The sequence below is a fragment of the Rhopalosiphum maidis genome, chromosome 2 (genome assembly GCF_003676215.2).
Source record: "Rhopalosiphum maidis isolate BTI-1 chromosome 2, ASM367621v3, whole genome shotgun sequence".
Taxonomy (NCBI): domain Eukaryota; kingdom Metazoa; phylum Arthropoda; class Insecta; order Hemiptera; family Aphididae; genus Rhopalosiphum; species Rhopalosiphum maidis.
Window position 1 is genome coordinate 43316750 of NC_040878.1, and position 18304 is coordinate 43335053.

Sequence of the window (18304 nt, forward strand, 5' to 3'; positions counted from 1 at the left end):
AATCATATAATTAGGATTGGATATCTATATATTAGTGACACCACGACTACATTCATTGAACAAATAAACATAATTTATATAATAAGATAATTAAATATAATGAAAATAAGTATATTGTGAAGAGACCTCCCAGTAGATGTGTGCTTTATCATAAATTTGTGATAACTTGATCAAAAAAAAAAAAAATTTTATTATAATAGTAGTGCTCTAAAAGCTTAATTATTTTGACTGGAAATTGAATTTATTATTTTGAGAATTTAATTTTCGATTATAATTATTACTTTAGAGTTTCGGGTTTTACTAGAGTCAAAATGACACCAGAAAATCAATATTTTGTATATTTTTGGTTGTATTATATGATTTATATGTGATATAGGTAATGTTCTTCGTTTTTTATTGACGTTTTAGTATACGATGTTTAATATTTTATACATATTCCAGCAATAAGTTATTTTTGGAAAGTTTTTTCAACATTTTGTCTTCCCGTAAAAGTTTTCTAGTTCATCGTTACTAACCTCAGAATCTTAAAACAAAATACGTCGGAAATAAACATTATTAGTTTATACTCGTACTTAATTACGAATTTACAAATATGCTATTCCATAATAGGTGCCTACTTAACGTTTCATACGAATGATTTTGAAATTAATAAGCTATTGCAGATATACAAAGCATTTAATGAAATGATTATTTGCTGTTAACACATTAAGTGCATATTATTTTTTATACATGTTTGCATTATCTGCGCATAAGTTGTACGTAAATATGTTTGAGTATGATTAAGTAGCGATATAATAATTTGAACACTAGAGGTGAATAAATAATAAATATTAAATATATACCCACTAGTATCTAAAGATATTAACAGCAAGCATCGTTTACTTATACGAGTTTTACATATACATTGAGTTGGTAGGTATATGTTTTTTTATAAGAATCTTGATAAGAAATATGGTGCATCAAGTACTTAGTGTATAATTTATTAAAATCAGTTATTCTAACCGTAAAATTTTTAGTACAAAATGATACTGGAAATGTGATTTATAATAAAAATGAAAAATTTTCAATTTCTGTTATGGAATAATTTATATAATACTTTTAAGAAAAAGAAGAATTAAATAATATTAACAATTATGTTAAATCTGTGAGTATCGAATTATTACGGTACTAAAACGAATAAATGAATAATAATTATTGGTTGAATTATATACGTAAATAATATCAATAATATTATAATTTATAGGACTAAACATTAATTAGAAATTACTTATGCTGAATACTAAATTAACTTTCAAAATTCAAATGTTGTTGTTAGAATTATGTATTAAATTTATTGAAGGATAAAATAATAAGGAAATGCAATAATCTAACATAATAATATAATAATTGTATACATTTATTGATGTAAACATTTTTAAGTTATTATAATTTAAATACTATAGAAACTACACACTGGCAATCATTATGTTGGTAATTGCTTATCTACTATTTTAAATTTAAATAATTGTAAAGGCTGTTTTAATTAATAAAGTACATACTTATGTTTGACTTTAACAATTTTGAAATATGCTAAATTACCAGCCGACAGTTATGATTTCCTTATCATTTCAAATTGGTAAAAGTTAACACATGCAAATTAGTCTAATATTTGAATAATCAAAATGTTTTGTTTAGATATAAATTTTCTGAATCAAAATTGTTGTGTTACCTATCAATTTATTTTAATAAGCCAATAGAAAATAGAAATAACTGTTTTTAGCACATTATACCAAAGATCTTGTATAAATACATCAATATTTTATAAAATATGTAATATTACAAAAGTAATTCTCTAAAGAAAATGAAATATATTTTTGTATAGTAATATAAGATTGTATTTTGATATTTCATCTTGACAAAAAATTATAAAATGTGATCCATTGAAATGTCTATAATTAATACTTAGAAGTATTAAATTTTTTGAAAATACATTTTACAATTTTTTATTGTTCTCATTTTCTAAATTATCAACTTAATTTAAATGCTATGTATTTTTTATTTCACGTTTCGAAAAAGATAATTTTGATCATATACATGGAATTTTAAACGAGAAATTAATTTAGTTATATCATAAGTATTTTAGTTTTTAAAGAGCGGAGTAGAGTAATATTATATAAGATACTCGCAAAATGATGGTCTACTACTCCACATATTTAAACTTTAAATATTCACAACTTATTAACTATTTGATTAAAATTCAATTTTTAAATGTATCGAAGTACTTCAAAAATATTATTTTTCAAAATATGGACAATTGAAAATATATGTTTTCATTTAAAAAGTAAAATTTTAAAAATAGTGATAATGAACAATTGTTTTATAGTAGACACAAATCATGTTAAAACTTTTTTAAATAAATTATTAATAGATACTTAAGTATACTTATGTATATACTATATAGTGTACTTCAGTATAATATTAATTGCACACCATTTTCAATTTTTTTTAAGGTATATGAATAATTTATAGATGCATAAAATTAATTAAACTAAAATGCATTAACATTTATTTTGTGTTATAAAAAATATTTTATGATAATCAATTTTTAAATGCGCCTCACTTTAAAATATAGTACATGAAAATATTTGTATGTTTAAAAAATAAATACAGAACTTTAAAATTCGACGAATTTCGTTTAATCATATTGCAACATTATTTAATCTGTGCAATTTGTATTCCTTTATGTCGTAATAAATCAAAGCTACTCAATTAAAAAACCCTCCTACCAAGTTTGGTCAATTTGTATAACCGGACATGTACAAACAGAATGACAGTTAAATAAACAGGACAAGTGTGACAATTGTTCAGTTGTGCAAAATAAAATGTATCGTTGACCCAATGTTGTTTTGAAAAATATTTTAACTTCAAATAAGTTCTAAGAACGGGTAAGTAGTATTATGCAGTTGTCTAGAAATATTTCTTTGGTATAAACAATAATAATATAATGTTCATATAAAAATAATTTAATAGATATTCTCTTTATGGCAAATATTGTATATACAATATACATTATACATATTAATAGAAACATCTTGTTTCAATCAAGTACTAAAATTGTATATGACATTGTATTGAATAGTATACTTAAAGGTTCATACAATAAATATTTTGTTATTTTAAATGTATAGTAATTCAAATAATTAAGACCAACTTTACCACAGTAAATACGTCACGGTTAATTTAACTGTACTACCTGCTGTAATATACATTCTTTGTTTCCTTACTTATTTCATAATCAAGGTGTTAGGAGAATTTTATAATTAATAAATATTTTGAGATTCGTTATGTGATGTTCATTATGTCTTAAGTCATCATGAACGTTGTTACAGCCATCTAATGATTTGGACGTCTGCATTGTGGTTTATGTTTGCTGTTTTGGCGTCTTCAAAATCTGTCAGTGGTTAGTATCTGATTGTAATCATTAAAATATTTATATTAAATACTTAACGTTTAGAATATTAGATGATTTACAGTTTCATTCTTGATATTTTATAACAAATATAATTTATGAATAATAACAGTAATATAAACTTGTGTTTAAATATATTAATATGAATCATAACTTAAAAGTTTTCTTTGAATCTACATGCATGGTTAAGTAGGTGGGTAAGTCATGCATTAATTTTTAATTTAGTAAAATATTGATAACTTTAAGTCTAAGAAGAACAAATAATTTTTGTCATGATAATAATATCTTTTATTAAAACATTTAAAATCTATATTTTTCATATATGTTAACCATTATTTGTTTTTACTTTTTATTATCAATTGTTCTTTTTTAATTTAACTCTAGGTTTATTGTAACTACTATAATTCGTTGCATGCTAACTATATCTGTAGTAGATATAAAACCTTCATTTTTAAAAGGTGCACTTAAAAATATAGCTTATATACATTTTTATTGTTTTACACAATTTATTATTTTAGATGAATATGTTATTATTATATACACATTGTTATTATTAAAAAATATATTAGTTAATTAAATAAAAAAGTCATAAGTTTTAACAATTTTTTAAGCATCTTTAAATGCGCTTCTGGCGCCCCGGGCAATCGTCCGGTTTTCCCATGTATTGGGTCGCCACTGGGTATAAATATATATTTATATATAGATAAATGAAAGTATATAGATTATAGGTGTAATATGTTATTTAACAATATAAATTTAATTATTACCCTGAACATTTTTTTGTCAGAGCACAACATAATCATACCTTATTTATTTCTATGTATACCTATACAATAATATATAATATGTAATAATATATATTTTATATATAATATACTGGATTATTCAAAACTTATGTAGTTATATTACAACCTTTTTATCACATAAACGTAAAATATTCATAATAGTGAAACAATTTTAATACGAAAGTTTTTTTATTTAAAAATATCTAAAATGATAAGTAATTTTTATATTATTTTACAATATTTTAGCGGGGTATTAGGGGTCAACATAAGAAATTTAACTAGATACCTATACTTTTTTTCAATCATAATAAGAGGATATTTTTCGGAGTACCTAAAAATCCAAATTCTGACGAGTAGTTTATTTTTTAATATGTATGAAAATGATTTATACAAAATTTGAACATAATTGGATAACTTTAATCGGTGTCCTAAAACCCTCAAAAGTGTAACATTGCTAATATTTTTGTACGATTGAGTAATTCATAAATATAACAAATAAATTATATTATAAATATTTATATATATATATATATATCAGTTCTTTCATACATAGCAATATATTTTTTAAATACATATGAGTATACTTAGTCAGTCATCATAATATAAAGTACATATATAGTATGTACATATACACATACATATATGTACATATATAGGTGCTTGAGGTAATTTTAAATAAAAATTCTCAAATATTTTCTTTTAAATTAATATAATTTTTCAGGGTCATCTTAATTTTAAGTCAATAAAATGTTTTTATGTAAGCAATATTTCATGAAGGTAGAAGATAAATATAATTTAAAACAATATTGTATTATTTTATGCCTTACATATATATTATACTTATTCGTAAATTATAATGGGTATTGGGTTATGTTTATGTAGTGTCGCAGTGATCTATCTAATTTAAATTTAAGTAATAAAACAAATAATAAGCTTTAAAAAAAAAAAAAAATGATTACAAAACTCTTAAAACGCTTTTACTTCCTAGTTTATTCCTATTAGGTATATTTAAATTATTTATAACATGGTGGACATATTAATAATCGCGCCTAATCAAATGATTAGTATTATATTATTATATTAATACGAGGTATCTAAAGCTACGGCTTCCATGCAGCGTCTATCGTCTTCTGCGATCTGAACACAATCCAACGTTTAGATGCGGAGTGATGGAACCGTGCTGTTTAGTGTTTCATCGTTTGATGCTACTGGGAAACCATACCTTAAATTAGTTATTTGAATAATAGCAATATTATCCTAATTTAATATAACAATTTTCGTGTAATTTGTTTTGTTCTTAGTATTTTTTTTTAACCAATTTGTTTATTTGTTGATAATAATTTTAGACGGTCCTGTAAAAGTGTAAATTGAGTTATCGCTTAAATATTACCGGATTCACTATAAAGTATTGTATAATTTTTGCAGAAGGCAATGTTGACACTTAGTGAATAGGGATTATCATCAGATAGATTGTATATAAAAGACCTTCGTGATATTCTTTGTCAAATGCCAATAAAATATTAATAAAACTACACCAGTGGCAAAGTTTTTCAAATAAAATGCAAATATGCTCTATTTTATTCTTAGCATTATATAATAAAAATAATTAATTATTAAAATATATTTTATATACTATATATTATGGTGCCGATAAAAATTCTTAACTAGCATACACCCATAATTTATTAATACATTTATAACTTTATAGATATTACTGTATTAGGTACATTGTATACTGACGTCACTATGTTGTATACTCACTATTACTTAATGTTACCTAATATATTGTTTTCATAATATTGAACTGTAATTTATTTTAGAATTTGATTTGGATGACTGGCCATATGTTATTAAAGATCATGTGGGTATTAAGCTTCAGTCACCAGTGGATATAAATACAACATACGCAAGGAGGCGATATTTGCCATTTTTACGTTATTTTGGTTATTGGGCATTTAACAGGGCAACAGTGGAAATTTCTAATACTGGACATACAGGTATGAGTAGTTAAATATTATAATAACACTTGTATTAATATTTGATTTAATAGTTAATGTTAAACTTGCCAATAATTCTTATGAGGTGCCATTCATCACCGGGGGTCCACTATTTGATAGTAGGTATGAATTCTCACAGATGCATTTTCATTGGGGTAAAAATGATATGGGAAGTGAACACAAAGTCAATGGACACAAGTAAGTAATAATTTTAATATTCAAGAATTGTAAAAATTGAAAATCTTTAAAAAAAGTTCTTTTAGAATTTTATATTTTAAAAGGTTAAATATCTACAATGATTATGACATAATATAGAACTTTAATTTATTATGGTGTCCTATAATATTATTATTGTTTAAAGAATATCCAATATATTTTAAAACAAAAATAAGTATTAAAACTGATATACAAGAATTTAGAATATAATACATAATTATTTGTGTGTATGGTAATACATAATTAGAAGTTGTTAATAATTCATACTTGTTTGTCAATTTGATATATAATAACGTGATCCATTTAAGTGTAAACACTCATTATTTCGAAAAATATTAACGTTAGTTATATTTAAAGTACTGTTGAGTGAAGTAGAGGACAAACATTTTGTTGAGTGCCCTTGTGACACCCCATAACTTTAATATAAACTTAATATATAAATATATATTTGTTAGCTATTAACCAATTCGAAATTTTATTATTATACCTATATTAAAATACTGCTGAAAATATTCTGCTTTAGATACAAAATTAAACAAACTTAAAAATAATAACGATAAAAAACGCTGTTTCGATAATGTAAAAAAATATTTTTAAAAAAGTTAAAAGTTAACGAAATAATAAGTGATGATGAGTGATGACATTTAATAGATCACTTCATATTGTATTATAGTCTTATAAATTTAAGTATTGATTTTTCAAGTATATTATGATAATCTCACAAAATTGAAATATTACCAACCTGGGAATACGAGGGTCGTCTAGAAAGTAAGGTTATAAGGGCCGTGTATGACGAATGAAATTTTGTTTTTCAAAGTTGTTACCACGAGTAGGTAGAGGAACTTTTAGCGATAAAAAAAAATTATCAAACGCCTCAATCTGTTGAGAAATGACGTCACAGCAGCCAAAAACGCGTCAAACAGTTCGCCCTCCGATCACTCCACCTACCGCAGGTGTGAGATACACTTTGTTATTCGGTTCCTTACTACATGTAATATTCAATGTATTTTTAATGTTATAAATTATGATACATCAAAATAATCACAAAAGAAAATTACTTCCAAATACTCCTCAACTAATTACGTAAAAAAAATATTTAAAACTAGATGTTTAAGGTTTCTTAAAACCCAAATTATTTTCTTAATATGGACATTCAATAAAATGTATTATGAATTATAATTATTATTATTATCTATTATATTTAATATAAATTATAATTTCCGTGCATGAATATAAAAAAAAAAACAAATTATTGTTTGAAAAATTTACAATCATATCTAATAATATGATTTTTTCCATTAAGATTTTAGATTTAAATAAATTGAATTAACTATGTGTCAGTGTAAAAGTTAATGATTTGTTTGATTTTTACGTTAGATATGCTATGGAAGTTCATATTGTACATTATAAAAAAGAGTACGGAAGTTTTGAAAACGCTCTAAGTTACAGTGATGGCGTTTGTGTCGTCGGATTTTTCGGAGAGGTTATTAATTTGATATAAATATTTTATTTGTGCACTTAAATAAATATGTGAAAACATCGTAACATGTATCCTGTATCTCTTAAGTTACACGCACGAGATTACATACTTTGTAAAAATCGGTACTGAGCTCAAAAACCAAAATTTTTATTACTAATTATTATATAGGTACTAATATAATAAATGCAATATTTTCGGAAAAAATTATATCAAACTACCGTAATACTAAGAGTAAAAAACGACTTTGATAACTATATTCCAAAAGCGAACACGAGTCGCAGTCGACGGTTATATTTCACCAAAAACTGAAGTTGCCTTTCCACACAAGCCACATATGACTGTGATATTATTATTGATCACGCCGATTCATAGAAAAACACTGAAGTAACCCACCAAATACCTAGTATTTTAAATATTAATCAAAATGTATTGATGTTTATGTTTATTTATCCGATTTGAACAGTAATTTTGTTACTATCCAAATTTTGTTGAGCATAAAAAAGTATTTACTCTCCGCTGGGATTTCTTTTATAGGTATCATCAAAAGACAATCAAGATATGGCTAATTTTATTGCAGATTTAAAATATATAGTCCAACCAAAATCGTCGATAGTTAGAAGTTTTAAAGAAGAGTTTTCTTGGATAAAGAAAACAGCTTTAAAACAACATTATTACACATATCATGGATCTCTAACAACTGAACCGTACACAGAATGTGTAATCTGGATAATTTTTACCAAGCCCATTAAAATATCTAGGAGACAGGTAAGATTAATATGTTTTTTACTAAATCAATATTATTATTATTATTATTTTAAATATTCATTCGATTTCAATAGTTAATGGAATTCAGAGAGTTACATTCAAGTCATCACGGAGTATTAATAAATGAAAATGACAGAGATCTTCAACCATTTAATAATAGAACAATCCTTTATGCATATTAAACTTGTAAAATGTTATTAAATTAACATCATCATTATTATTTCTATTGATTAATTATATTTTTATCAATGTTATTCAAGCCCGAATTAAAATATTTAAAGATCCGGGGGCCAAAGTTTTCAAAAGGCCTTAAAAAAAAAAATTAATTTTATTTTATTATTATATATTATATAGTTAAACTAATAAATTATGATTTTAATAAAAAACAACTTCCTATTAAACTTTTTACTATTATATTTTTATTTTATTTAACTATTAGCTATATCAATTTTTATAGAAATTATAATATAATAAAAAAATATTCTTTTAATATTATGAATATAGTTTATGTAACTATAAAAATATACTATGGTAACTACTGAGGTCCTTATAGTCTTGTGGCCCTAGGGATGTGGAACGTTCTACTCCTTAATCCTGGCTTGAAGTAATTGTTAAAGTGCATTATTAGACTTATGACTTTTGGTTATGAATTATGAGATATCATCAAAAGTAAAATTATAATAATTCATGATATTATAAATTTCATAGTGTACTGTAACTTGCAAGGTATATTTTATTAAATATACGTCTTTTGCGCATGGCGCATGTATTATTTCCGTCTTCCAAACGTACTACAAAGAAAATGTGCGTTCAGCAGAACTAATTTTGTGTTGAAAGCTTTTATTAAAGCAAACACAGAAAGGTATGAAAATTATCTGATTTTGTATGCTTAACTTTTATGGTAATTTAATTTTTAAGGGAAAATAAAATAATGACCTAAAGTAATATAATTTAAAAATACTAATCTAACCTAATATTACCGGAGAAAATAATAACTGATGATCACCAAAACGATTTCCTGGTATGTGATGAGACAAGCAGCAGCAAGGATACTCATTTGTCGAACTCCTTTGCATTCCTCGTGAATGCAATGACTCGGCGATCGACAATCACGTTTTCTCGAAATTTCAAGCGTTCATCGAAGATATGACACCGGTTACTGCGGTAACCCGGCTCCAACGGCAGGACGACAGTGATTCCAACGATGTCTTCATGAAACAGCGGACAGAAACGAACCAGGTGCCAATGAGACCGTAGCTATTGTCGAGCAATTCAAAAAAGTTCTATTACGAACGTACCTGAAAATACCCGTCACCAACCTAATACTCCGGCTCGCTGTTCGGGTGTGCTATCTATAGAGAATGCCACTCATTTGCGGGGGCAATTCTATGTGGACCAGCATTTTTTATATACTATTCGATAAGACAACCACCTATTGTCAATTAGCGTCGTGCCAATACTGGCCCGGTGAATTAGGGACCAATGACCAGGTTCAACCTCTCTTCCCATCAATATGTGGTAACACATTGAAACTCGTTGTCTGTATCAATGTGATTAAATATTATTTCATTATTCTTCAGAAAATAACATAGATGTATACAACTGATTACTGAGTAAAATTTTACATAGCTATTTCAAAAAAGTTCATCAATGGTATAATTGTGAAATAAATGAAGTAAAAATCGAAAAATATTTACACATATTTAAAAACAAGTTTAAAATTTATCTTTTTTGTTAATATATGTAATAATCAACTATAAACTATCGACCAATAAAATTATGAGACCTAATTCAAATATTTGGCTATCTAATACCTATAATTTAGGTTAATAAATTAATTTAACATGTGCACATTAATTATTTTTATGAAAAATAATTAATAGTAATTGTTTAAATAATTGCTATATATTTACGTAATAAAAATATATTGCCAACTTGTATTTCATACACAGTTATGCATTAAAAATATGTTTATAATCTGAACTTTTTAAAACTTTGAATTGAGTTTATTTTGAAAATTTTGTTGATATTTAATTTTTAGACTTTTACCAGTTCCTGTAGCCTTGTAGTATAATAGTATAAGGCACTGCTAGAGAAATGTTTAAAATACTTTTATCCTTATCCGTATCAATTTTAATTCTTTATGGACTAAGTAAATTACAAATAATACTAAATTTTCATCATGTTTGATAAGTATTTAATAATATTTTATTAAAAAAATCAGGTATTGAAGTATCTGGCGATGATCCTAATCAATGGCCATATGTCGAACAAACATTTGTAGCTGGTGAAATTCAATCGCCGATTAATATATTATCGAATTATTCTTATAACGCCAGTTTATCAAGTTTGTTATACTATCGATATTGGCGCGAAGAGAGCGTTGAAATTAAAATAAGAAACAACGGACGTGCACGTAAATCAGTTTCATATTTTTTTACGAAAATCATGTGTAAAAATAAATTTTAAACTAATGAAATGATTGCTTATTTTTTTCAGTTCATGTTCATAGTTTACGTGATGAAACGAGTAGTATTACAGCGCATATTACTGGTGGACCATTATTTAAAAAAAAATATACATTTTCTCACATTCATATATATTGGGGTGCCGAAAATGAAGTAGGAAGTGAACACCAAATCGATTCTCAGGGGTAAATTGTATTTGATAGTCATTTTATAGTACTTAATTTGTTCGAAGTGAGTTAAAATTATATTTTATTTTATGCTAATTTCGATACATTTAATATATACATGATGAGAGATATGGTAATGAACCAAAATCAGTTAATAAATAACACGTTGGCTGTAGAATAAGTATACTTTAAGATTGTCAAATATGTTCAATACTTATCTCTATTAAAACATTTTATATACAAAATTAGTGCTTGGATAATATATTTAATAAGTATTCACATTATTTATTATAAGTAAGTTACAATTTATTGATGTTATAATAATATATTATTTATATCAATTTACACAAAAAGTTGATTAATTTATTGATTAACTGAAGTTGAATTAACCAATCATATGTGGTTAAATAATCAATGTTTAAGGAACAATTAGCTCAATATTGATTTACTAAATGTTAAATGATAACTAATAAGCTTATGTGACTTGACATATATTATTAGTATCTAAATCTGCCTACAAATAATGATAGTATTCATTATTTTATTAAATTTTAATTTTAGTAAAAATAATCACTTTATTGTTCATTTTTAGTTATCCAATAGAAGTTCAAATGATACATTATAAAAATGAATATGGTCATTACGGAAATGCTATAATGTATACTGATGGTATTTGCATTATTTCATATTTTGGAAACGTATGTAAAAAAATTGGAGAAAGTAGGTACTACTGTACTAGATATGAATACGGACGTTTTGGCGTTGGGTCTATTTGGCGTTAGCCGTTTTATCGTAACCTGAAGTTGTTTTGGCACCATCGCCGCTCACTAGATTAATACGTTTATAAAATAAATAGTTTTTTTTTTATCATATCATAGTATTTTTTAAATTTTATTTGAAAATAAATATTATTAGAATATGATATCTAAGACGATAAAATATAAAAAATATAAAATAAAAGCAAATCGTGCGGTTAATCTATTATTTTAATGTCATTAATATTTATTATATACAATTTACAAATGTGCGCTACTTATACAAATAATAAAAATAATAAAAACAATATAATAATGAATAAAAGTACCTTAATATTTTAAATGTACTTATCATAATTTTTTTATTTTTGTTTCAAATTAACTGTAATATTGTATATGCTGCTAGACAAATATTATGATACTACACAAAAATAAATTATTTATTGTAAAAATGTATAAATTGGATGGGCGGCTACGCCACCAATACGTCCGTGTCTGAGCTGCATACAGCTTAAAACTAATTTAACAATTAAACGATAAGAATAATTTTTGAGAGAAGATTGGTAACGACGATATAAGTTTCTCATAAAATATGCATGTGATCGGTGCCGGCTCTAGGTATTGCGGGGCCCTGGACAAGGTGTTAGCCATTAAGTACCTCAGAGTACCCCATTCTAATATTATACGTGTGTGATGTGTAATATAGAATAATACATTTATAGACTTATAATTTGTTAATTTAAATTGTAATTATGTAAATTGTCAATGTGTTTCATGGTATTAAGATGATAATTAAAAATCGCGGGGTCCTGGACATTTGTCCCATTTGTCCTCCCCTAGCGCCGGCACTGCATGTGATCATTGGAATGCAGAACATAGTTATATAGTAAAGAGAATTAGTAATAAGACGGCGAGTATTTTATTGAAAAGTTTGAATATTTGCGGAACCCGTACGGCCATAAATCTATAATGAATTAAAAATAAGTTTAGAAATATTTAATATAATAATATTATTTTGAGTTTTGATTTATACAATAAATTGTGATGTGGGTAAAAGCGTTTTCTATTGTTAAGCAAAAATATTATTTTTTTCGTGTAAATGTTAAGTTCAAATGTGCCGTTTGTCAAAAGCAATGGCTAAATATTTGGTTGAAGTAAACATTGTATTTGTATTTCATCAAAAGTTATATTTAAGCAGAATCTTTGCCTTAAGGAAAAGGTTACGTGTAATTATTTATTCTCATTAACTTTTAAGCGCCATTTAAAATAATAAACGGTTTGTTCGTTTAAATGTTTAGAAGATTGGTGAGGTTTTTGGCAGCAATAATTAGATCAACGTGGTAGGCCAATGTTGCCTTGTCATCTACATAATCTGCGACGAGGGTATTATTAAGAGTTTGTTGGTCTAAGTAATAGATGGTATGAAGAAGAAAAGTAATTGAGATACATATTGGAAATAGAGATAAAAGAGTTTGTTCAATTAATTGGTCTTCTTCGGGGTCATTATAAAGGCGTGAGACTTATTAATTTGTATTGATTGTTCTTTGCATGTCCAAATTTCGTTCTTGTTTTTTGAAGGGTAGAAAGGTGATTTATAGTTTAAGTATTTGTAAGTTGTTTTACAAGGTGAACCATCATTTGTTGTTAGTGAGACTATATGAATCGTAGTAGTTGGCTTTAAATTTAGCAAGTACCTATTTTTTTTTAATTGTTGGTTGCGTACTATAATGATTGATAATTATTTATAAATACCAAAATTTATTGTAAACAATGGTATCATGTATAGAGAGTATTAAAATAATTTTGTCTTAGGTGCGATAAGTAATATTGTAATTTATTTGTTAGCAGTTACAAGTCTACAAGTAGAATGAGTATCAAAATATTTTAGTGTAAATAAATAAGTGACGTGCGATAGTGAGAATAGACTTCTCAGACCAATCTATTTATGTAATTTAAGTTTATAAAAATATAATAAGACATTTTTTATGAATTATACAGTTTTACTCTAATCTAAATATATTTATTATTGCACGAAATATTAATTCGGTCCATATGGAACAATTAAACATTCTTTTATGTTGTAATATATCTCACAATTTCTTTTTAAGTAAAATAATTCGTTTTTATAGTGACGTTTGAATTATAATGGTTTAGTTATGATTTTATGAGGGGAAATGGGATCACCTCCAGCTTAGTTTTTGTTGTTGTTTTACATTGTAAATTAATGATGGAGAGATCTGAGAAGCCCCCATATTTTAAATTCAAACAACCAGGATCCCCTAGGCCGAATTAAAAACACTATTACATTGTTTTGAATTAGACTTTTATTTGAGAATGTAATATAATTAAAAATTCTTACGTTTATCATCATATTTAATATTTATAGATATCAGATCAAGACAATCCAAAAATGAATAATTTTCTCACAGCTGTGCAATCCGTTCAAATTCCCGGATATAGTTTTATTTCAACATTTGATGTTCACTTTCATTGGTTGATGGATGTAGCTCAAGACTATTGCTACTATGCTTACCCGGGATCAATAACTTCATATCCATTTACTCAATGTGCCACGTGGATTATTTATGAGAATACATTCGATATTAGCCAAAAACAAGTAAGTTAATTATTTAAATTCTATACAGATTCTTTAGTAAATATATTGTATAATATAGTTAGCATAATTATTTTTATTTAATATTTATATAGTTGGCAGTTTTTCGAACATTAATTGGAACCGATGGAAATTATTTAACAAGTATAAACGCTAGAATGATGCAACCATTTAATAATCGACCACTTTGTTATGTTTAATTTAAATTCATTAATATGTACCTTTGCAAAAGTATATTATGATCGAGATAAGATGATTAAATAAATTCAATAAACTATAACATGTTAATTTATTTACTTGTATGGTATATTGGAATTTATGTATGCATATTATATATTTATAATTATATAAAAATACCGGCAGACGAGAAATTGATGTAAAATATTTATTATACCTTATTTATGATATATTATATTATTAATCAAAACAATTATTTTTGTACTTTTTAGATTTTGTACGAACCGATAATGCCAATATGGTTTACTAGTTACTATGTATTTTTTTTTAATTATCTTTTCTGTGAACTATTTTTTAAAGTAAATTACTCTTAAAAAAAGTTTTATGTGCCATATTAAAAGATTTAAATCGAAGTCCAAATATGGTTTTGAAGATGTCATTTTTTGATTTTCTAGGCAGTTCCTCTCTATTTGTCCCCTATAAGAAGAAAATTACAAATAAAAACTGGAAATGGTTATTATTAAAGATTCTATGTCAAGGAATGTATGTAATATGTATAAATATGGGGAATCGGACATTTCGGCACGGCTGTTTCGGCTTGAAAATATATCGGCGCTGGAAATTTCGGCGAGGCGTTTTTTTTTTTAAATTAACTATTACTATTATGAAAAATAATCGTAATAAAATAGTCAATAGTGCAATCCCACCAAATATAGATGTTATCATGTAACGTAAAAACCGATTATATAGGTAAGATAAAGGTGCGTAGGTTATTAACACACATACATTTTAAAAATACAAAATAAATAATATTATATTATTATTTGAATATTACAATAAATTTTAAAAATATAAATTAAATAATATTATAATAATATTAGGTGTATCATAATTTGAATATTACAATACATTTTAAAAATACAAAATAAATAATATAACAATAAAGTCTTATATGTTTAATAATGCATGATTATATGGTTAAAATATATATATATTATGATACCTAATGATTTTATAATTATTTTTAAAAAATGAATTAATAATACTTTAAAAATGTTACGGTTAGTTTGACCTATATAATTATCTTCTAAAGATTATCTGAAGATAAAGATTCTGGATTACACCGATTGGATTGCTTTATATTTAATACACTATACACGTATACATATTCATCACTTTATCTTAACTGCTGTGGGTTAATAACCTATACCTTTATCTTACCTATATAGATATATAGTCGGTTTTTACGTTACACAATAACAACCATATTTGGTAGGATTGCACTATTGACAATTTTATTACGATTATTTTTCATAATAGTAATAGTTAATTTAAAAAAAAAAAAACGTCGCGCCGAAACACCCGTGCCGAAATGTCCTAGACCCATTATGATAAAGTCCTATTATTATTATAATGAAAATATGATATTGATTATTGTTCATTAGTCATTATTATTCAATATAATGTCGCATCTCAAACGAACATGATAATTTTTGACGGAAATTATCTTGCTAAAAATTTACATTCAATGGTATTATCAAAATATTATGCATGGACATAATAAGAGTAGAATAAAATTAGAGCAATGAGTAGGTATATAAACAACACAAACACAATGTACGTATACTCTATTGTTAATAGTAGTACTTATGCGTTATGCAGGTTATGCTACACTTATATCATTGTAATTACCATCTTTTAAATACATATCTAGAGTTATATGTATGTAACATGTAAGTGAATTGCACCTAATTATTATATTTACTACTTTCAACTATGGGCTAGTATAGATATCAAAGTGTATTACCACCCGATACAACAACAATAAAAGGTACCTATTCTAACGTGTTTTTAATTGTGATAAATGATAGTAAACAGACTATTAATTAATAATGAGTAAACAACACTGTAATAGCCTATAAGCTAAAAGCGTAGGTGTATCTTTTATAGGCGTTTAAATCGAACAAACGTTTTCGTAAATTGTCATTATAGTTCGCAAATTACGAATTTACACAGTTGTGGCACCTCACAAGTAAAACAACAAATGAAAATATCCAACTAAGTACTAACTATATGTAATCGAATTTTTTTTTATTACTCACGGATTATAGATGTAACACTACATTTTATTATACAGCCAGAGCCCAAAGTGCATCAGCTGATGTTGTGGTCTGTACAACTAGGAGATATATGTATCTAATAATGCATTATTCAAATTATATAGTAGCATTTTTTTTATTGTTTTCTTAGTAATCTCTTGAAAGATATTCTCAAAATGTAACCAATGTTGTTCAAATTGTATTTTAAATGAGTGAGTGTAAGATATATCACGAGACAATTAAGTAAAAAACAAATATAGGTATGTACAACGTATCAAGTATAGTGTTTTATCCTACAACCTGCAGTAGCATAGTGCCAGACATATCCAGGGAGCCTATACTTTACTCAATAATTAAATTTGTAGTTTCTGTGATCTTTGAGTGATGACCATATTAACTGTATTGTTTTTACAATGATGTGTGTTAATTTTAATTTGTTTTTCTTTTATATATCTAAAGACACTTTTTATAGAAGGAATAATCTTATATCTTATACTTAAAATTTCAATATATTTTTTGGTAGTAAAGTGGATCTAGTAAGTACTTTGGCGGGTAAAAAATTAAAAATGCACAATATTTTTCTTAAAAACGAGAAATTTTAAGTAAAAAAGTTTTTGACAAAATTAATTTTATTATGAGTAATTCAAAAACAAGTAACAAATGATATTTCATTTTAAGTGTCGATTAAAGGATTTATGATATATTATGTCAAAAATATTTAAAATGTAATACTTACAAGGATTCATATAAGTATTACTAAAAATATTTTTAAAAAAATTATCATTGTTTCAAACAACTGTTTTTAGGTATAGTTTATATGTTAACGAAATTGGATAGGTACTAAAAAGATTGATGATTTTTAGTTATTCAAAAATATTGTTTGTAGGAAGACTTAAGACATTTATCCTGTATTATTATACTTATAGTGAAATTTTAAAAATATTCAGATACATTTTAAGTAAATAAATAATATGAATATAAATTATAAAATTAGGTACTATAGAAATTATTATTAATTTATAATATATAATAAATGCCATTTTTCGGAAAAGTTAATTCAATTCAGGTAATTACCGTATTACTAATAGTAAAATAAATTATGATAATAGAAATATAAATATATAATAAAATTTACTTAGTAAATAGTAATATTTAAATACTAATATAATATGGATGTCGGATTGCTCGGAATTGTTTTTCGTGTGTAATGATTTACCATTGAATTCAAATTGAACACTCCATACCACCATAATACCAATCAGTTTTTAAATAATCCTCAAAAACAAAAATATTTACACAATTAAAAAAAAAAAAAAAAAATACAATTAAGTAT

The 18304-nt window shown here is 25.1% G+C and overlaps 2 protein-coding genes across 3 annotated transcripts; both read left to right on the forward strand.

Moving 5' to 3' along the window:
• The first annotated feature begins 892 nt into the window (after positions 1 to 892).
• LOC113552884 (carbonic anhydrase 2-like) lies at positions 893 to 9087 on the forward strand. 2 transcript variants are annotated; one of them, XM_026955883.1, is made up of 7 exons: positions 893 to 912; positions 3369 to 3439; positions 6054 to 6230; positions 6284 to 6428; positions 7824 to 7929; positions 8461 to 8691; positions 8766 to 9087. In XM_026955883.1, the coding sequence occupies exons 2-7, from the start codon at positions 3376 to 3378 to the stop codon at positions 8871 to 8873; spliced, it is 831 nt and encodes a 276-aa protein (XP_026811684.1). In that variant the 5' UTR covers positions 893 to 912; positions 3369 to 3375; the 3' UTR covers positions 8874 to 9087. The 2 variants fall into 2 exon arrangements, with proteins under 2 accessions (XP_026811684.1, XP_026811683.1); XM_026955882.1 differs by lacking the exon at positions 893 to 912 and adding an exon at positions 2868 to 2924.
• A 1701-nt stretch (positions 9088 to 10788) lies between these two features.
• LOC113553350 (carbonic anhydrase 2-like) lies at positions 10789 to 15002 on the forward strand. Its single transcript, XM_026956648.1, has 6 exons — positions 10789 to 10843; positions 10916 to 11107; positions 11191 to 11344; positions 11919 to 12024; positions 14468 to 14698; positions 14791 to 15002. Exons 1-6 carry the CDS (start codon positions 10789 to 10791, stop codon positions 14893 to 14895), a joined length of 843 nt encoding a protein of 280 aa, XP_026812449.1. The 3' UTR covers positions 14896 to 15002.
• The last annotated feature ends 3302 nt before the right edge of the window (positions 15003 to 18304 follow it).